Source organism: Silurus meridionalis, chromosome 10 (assembly GCF_014805685.1).
Source record: "Silurus meridionalis isolate SWU-2019-XX chromosome 10, ASM1480568v1, whole genome shotgun sequence".
NCBI classification, from domain to species: Eukaryota; Metazoa; Chordata; class Actinopteri; order Siluriformes; family Siluridae; genus Silurus; species Silurus meridionalis.
The window spans coordinates 10,209,273-10,215,272 of record NC_060893.1 but is presented as its reverse complement, the minus strand read 5'-3'; the positions used below and the strand labels follow the sequence as shown (position 1 = coordinate 10,215,272).

Sequence of the window (6,000 nt, the reverse complement as noted above, 5' to 3'; positions counted from 1 at the left end):
TCGAAGATCTTGAGTGTCCTGCGCCAAGCCCTGACCTCAATCCCATTGAACACTAGAGAGTTGACTGCACCGAGGATCTGATCTCAGAAAACATCAATACCAGATCATGTGGTGGAATGAACACAAATCTCCGCAGCCACACTCAAAATCTTCCCAGGAAAATGGAGGGTATTAAAACAGACACACTTTAAAATAGAATGGAAGACCTTCCACTAAAGTGTGTGGCATGGCTGTGGAGATTTGAGTGATTCAATATGGAGAATGCCATTGCGTTTAACTCCACATACACACAGTCTGCGCTGCACTGAAATTCATTGTGCTTTTAATTTTATTGTACTATATTGTGTTGTTTACACGGGCAATTTATGTAGTCCTGTGTGCAGGTCTGCTTATGTCTCAGTTTTGTGTTGTCTCATGTATATTGTCCTGTGTGGCACCTTTTGGAGCTGTGCTGTTTTGTGCACCTGTGTATGGTTGAAACGACAATAATGCCACTTTACCTGACTTAGTAAGGAAATAGGGATCATGATGGTCAGGTGTCCATAAACTTTTGGACATATAGTATATTTCCTGGAAAGGTGAAAATGTCTTCACTGAGCCACAGTTACATTTATTTGTTAAAAACTATGACAGACTCAGGGACTGTATGTAAATGTGATTTGATCAAGTGTCTTGTGAAGGTATCAGACCCAGAAACTTTTTTAAAATTTTTAAAATTTTTATATATTTATGTGTGATGATTGTGAGAGTGTTGCAAATGCATTCTCTAGCAAAAAAAAAAAAAAAAAAAGAGGGCTGAATTGGGAAATAGAAATGACAAAATTAAGAAGAAATATAAAAGAAAGAGAAAAGAAAGCATCCAGAATGAAATACGATAATAATTGCGCAATTAGTAATGTGTTAAATCTGTTATAAAGAAACTGAGTGTATGTCAGCTTTACGACTGGCTGTATCCTTTTACCTTGTAAAGATTTTTCCTTTTTAACAGTATGCCCCATTTATAGTGCATTCTTCACATATCATCCTACCATCATAAAAAAAAGATAGCTTTTGTTAAATCATGACTAATAAAAACAGATGCATTGCATTGTTCAGGCTTCGACGATCTTGTTTTATGCATCTAAGCATGTTTGAAAGGAAAAGGTAGAAGGTATAGGAATGTAGATGCAGTGCACACACACAAACGTACGCAGTATACGTGTATATAACATTGTACCTTATTATATTGCATTCTTCGCATATCATCCTACTATCATAAAAAAAAAAAAATTTTCTTATTCAGGACAACTGGGATGATGAAGAGGGGGAAGAAGAAAAAGTGACTGAGAGCAAAACAGGTGAATTAAAGTGCCACATGTCATACTTTTTAAGCAATCTAACCTTTTCCTGTTTGGTTCAGCTCACACATTTTTATTTCTTAGCTGCAGTGATGAAAGTACCGGAGAAGAAGAAGCTTAGTGATAAAATCAAAGAGAAGGAGAGTTTACAAAAGAAAAAACAAGAGGAGCTTCGAAAGCAGGTGAGAGAGTAATTCATGTCATGGTGCATTGTTTTTAAATGGTTTAATTATATGAGCTAATACTGTGTTTCCTGTTTTGCATGTTTACCACAGTGTGTATTACCGATCAGCAGCCACCACGGCTTTAATATTAACTAATGGCTGTGTGTGAATGCAGTAGAGAAGAAAAGGAGAATGCTCATCGATTTTTTTGTACTATTGTGCTGTTAATTTCTGCTCTGTTTTGGTGATGCTCATGGCACGAGGGACTGCAGTTTTATCTCAAAGCAGACGTGTTTATCTTTTAGACCACTTTCTGTCTTTCGTTCTAACACAATACAGAATCGCTCTTTATCTCACAGACCACAAAACGGACTGAACTAGAAGGGTGTGAATGCTCACGTACTGTATTAGGCTCTCATAGGAAACAGTGTAGAGTGAATGAGACCAGTAAATACCATATTTTCTGGACTATAAGCTGCTACTTTTTCCCCCACGCTTTGAACCCTGTGGTTTAAACAATGAAGCGGCTAATTTATGGATTTTTCCTGGGTTTTTCCCGGTTTCACAAGCTTCAAGCCAAAAAACTGAGCCCCATAACATTAGATCAATGAAATTGCCGAACAGGTTAAGGTGAACCAATAAAACTCTATATTAAATCGCGCTCCCACTGAATCGGGCCGCACCACATCATAAATATGGATGATGTTCCTCTGACGTTTGACCTGCAGCTCACTCGGACTGTCTACAGGAAATGCGAATCATTCGTCAATCATACGCTGAAAACACCCGGGCATGAAAAAACACACTTCACCTGTGTTCTGAGCTGCATGGCATCAGGAGAAAAGCTTCACCGATGGTGATTTTTAAATGCACGACGATGCCAAAAGATAAACTCCCGAGAGAAATAGTTGTGAAAGGAAGGAGGAAGACAGTGAACAATGACTTTCTTGGTAGGCTACTGTTTAGATACAAGCCGTGTAACAGACACTGTCTTTCATTAAAACCTGTGTAAAGTTCATTAGTTTCAATGTAGGCATATAGACATGTGCGGCTTATTGATGTTCAAAATAAAAATCTTTGTACAATTCAGTGGGTGCGGCTTATATTTGGGTGCGCTTAATAGTCCGGAAATGACGGTAGTCAGTGACTATAAAAGTGCAGGAACCAGACAATGTCATGGACTGACTAGTGTGCAACAGCATTTGGTGTTAGGAACAAATAAGATGCTGTGGATCAGCTGGCAATTGATGAGAACTATATCTGCAGCAGTTGGAGGAATCTAAAGACAGCACAGATAGCACACCAGAGGAAGAGCTAGCAGAAAAACTTCAGCTGAAGAAACTTCAGGAGGATTCTGATTTGGAATTAGCCAAAGATGCGTTTGGTGAGTGCTGTCTTTATTTCTGCTTTATAACAGATGCATGTTTTATTGTTTATTATGCAAAAGATATTCATTCATTTCTCATGTCTTTTTGTGTGTGTGTTTTTATCGTTAGGCATTGTATCGAATAACATAACAGGAATAGATGCCATGAGCCCTTCCTCGAAAGATGACTTTACAGAGTTTGAACGGTTGCTGAAAGAGAAAATATCTCTCTATGAGAAGTCAATACACTATTCCAGCTTTTTAGAGTCACTCTTCAGAGACCTGTGTCTTTCATGTGAGTTTGCAGTCTGGTTTGTGATCCAATCAATCCTGGTCAACTGTGTTTGTTTTCTCAGTGGTGGTTCACGTTTCAGCTGTGACTTGTGATTCGTTACAGTGGAAGTTGAAGACTTGAAGAAAATCAACAACTCGCTGACAGTTTTACTCGGAGAGAAGCAGAGGCAAGAAAAGGTACAGTGTCAGGGTTATAGTGCAGTATATCAATAATCAAACATTTTGAATCATGTACAATGTGGCTTATCTCTACTCTTAATGTCTGTGCATATTTTGTAAACGTACAGATAAATATATTTATTGTTTCATAGCATGGCTGTTTCATTTAGTAACAGATGGTGTAGAATCTAGAGCAGTGGTCCCCCAACCTTTTTTGCACCACGGACCGGATTAATGTCAGACAATATTTTCATGGACCGGCCTTCAAGGTGTGGCGGATAAATACAACAAAATAAAATGATATGACCGGGATAAAAACTGGTATTTTCTAAATATAATAATAAACATGAATCCACTGTGGTGCTTTTTGTTCATTTTGCTAGCTTGGGGGTTTCACTTTAGCAGTAATGTATTATGTGTTAGTGGCCGGAGCAGCCCCTTTAAGAAGGTAGCGGATGAAGGTAAGACATGTGACCAAGGCATCATGACATGCATCAAGAGTGAGTAATAGACAGATGTGGCGGTGAGAATCCAGTAATTTTCCTAAATAAAGCCGTTCGGAATCAGATAATAAATAAAAACGGAAATAATGTATGTTATGTATTCTTTCTGTGCGGCCCGGTACCAATTGACCCACGACCAGTGCCAGTCTGCAGCACGGGGGTTGGGGACCACTGATCTAGAGCCAAAATACCTGCTACTGTCGCAACTTGATCCAAATAACACAACATATTAGCTATTGCATTTAAATAGTTTTGGCCCATGCGTATTTTTAGTTTGTTGCCTAATTCTGTGGTGTTTTCTCTCTGTTGTTGATAAATGAACAGCAAAAAGGAAAGAAGAAAAAGAAAGGTGGTTTACCAGGAGGCGGTTTAAAAGCCAAGCTGAAAGATGACTTTGATGATTACGGAGAGTTCGAGGGAGGTTATGCACAAGACTATGAGGATTTTATGTGACCTCCGTTTCCTAACCCCACCTTGTATTTTTTTGAGTGACGAAACACACACCTCTACAGCGCATGACCTCTCCCTACAGCCAGACCTACGTCCAGAATCGAGCTAGAAACCTGAACCATATCCCATATAACACACATTAGCCTGAGCTTAAGTGGTTTACGCAGAGAAAGATTTGTGATACGTTGTTCTCTGGTTTATATTGCAGGTAGGTAAATCTAGTGTTTGCTGTGGGAAAACAAGAGGTCAGAGTCAGGTTATGTCCTTTTATTAAAAGTCTGAATCAATGAAAACTGACCGATGGGAAAACAGAAGCTTCACATGGAAGTGTATTAAAGAGTCGACAGTATTACTGTTTCAAAGAGCTACTTGACATAAAAATTGACTTTCTATGCAAATTTCAGAAAAAAAGTCTATGTATTTTGAATACATTTCTGCTGTCCTTGCATTGAGACATTACTAGTCACTGCTTTTGCTCAGTAAGACAGCATTTGAAGTGATCGATCTTAGAAGATTTACATTAAGGTTCCCTCAACTGCCGTTATCAGTTTACATGAACAGCAGCATTAACACTTAATACCGTGATCAAAATAACCTACATGTTTATTACAGTCATTCGTTACATTTAGCAGATGCCCTTACACAGAGCAATCGTCTCATTTATACAACTGAGCTGTTGAGGGTTAAGGGCCTTGCTCAAGGGCAGTGATGGTGCTGGGATTTGAATTCATGACCTTTTGATTATAAATCCAACATCCTAACCAGTGGGCTACCACTTTCCAGTAGCATTAGTAGTTATTGTTACATTAACATCATTTTTTCTCCCATCAATGCATAAAGTGAATAAAAAATGACTGTGGCTGCTTACTGGCAAAATACAGAAATATGGAACATGATGTAAAGGAATTATTATGAATTTATTAAGACTTCTTTTTAATCATGGATTCAATAAACATTGGTCAGAGTAAGTGAATTTATTTGACAATTAACAAAAATTCAACATTATTTAATACATGTATTACTTCTTGTTTAGTAATGTTAATAATACAGTAAATGAAGGGAAGCCCAATGTAAAAAAAATATCTTAGAAGCGATCACATGCCTATGGACGATATGTTTTTTTTCTACTTCTTGGTGATCGTTTGTAAATTTTTGTTTAGATGCATTGAGTGTAGTGTACCAAATCTGATAAAAGCATATTTCTATCTGCAGAGAGAGAGAGAGAGAGAGCGCAGTTTATGAATGCATTCCATGTGAATCAGAATTATGGAGTTATGTTTAGTCACACATTAAAAAATATTGTGGTGATTTTTCTTTCTTTCGCAGCACTAATTTTGTGAACATTGTTACATTTGCAGTTTAACCGCATTCCTTTATGCGCAGCGTCATTAAATCATGCAGTTGTTTATTGTTACAGAAAGATTGAAAAATATCACTATGGTTACTTTGCAAATGCATATATAAAGACGTCTTCTCACAGAACCTGAGAGTTTCCATTTTTAAAGTAACAGATTTGCGTTATGAAAATGTCAGCAAAGCAAACGATAGCATTCTGCTGTGTTTTATAGAGCTCTAATTTAATAAAAGTCTTGAAGAAGCAAACCGTTGTGCTCTCTTTAATGCATTTTGAAGTCATCATTTGGAAATTGTTTTAGTCAAGTCAAGAGGCTTTTATTGTCATTTCTACTATACACAGTGGTACACAGTACGCAGTAAAAACGAGACAA

At 37.6% G+C, this 6,000-nt stretch overlaps 1 protein-coding gene across 2 annotated transcripts in view; it reads left to right on the top strand.

Annotated features, from left to right (window-relative positions):
• The window catches only part of eif3ja (eukaryotic translation initiation factor 3, subunit Ja), a 6,650-nt gene extending 775 nt beyond the window's left edge, over positions 1–5,875 (top strand). The window contains exons 3-8 of one of the 2 annotated variants that reach the window (XM_046860197.1): positions 1,283–1,337; positions 1,428–1,519; positions 2,768–2,885; positions 2,998–3,162; positions 3,265–3,338; positions 4,148–5,875. In XM_046860197.1, coding sequence (XP_046716153.1) covers positions 1,283–1,337; positions 1,428–1,519; positions 2,768–2,885; positions 2,998–3,162; positions 3,265–3,338; positions 4,148–4,276 — 633 coding nt within the window. In that variant the 3' untranslated portion in view covers positions 4,277–5,875. Of the gene's footprint in view, positions 1–1,282; positions 1,338–1,421; positions 1,520–2,767; positions 2,886–2,997; positions 3,163–3,264; positions 3,339–4,147 lie in introns of both variants that reach the window. The other variant, XM_046860196.1, reaches the window with a different exon arrangement.
• Positions 5,876–6,000: the final 125 nt, after the last annotated feature.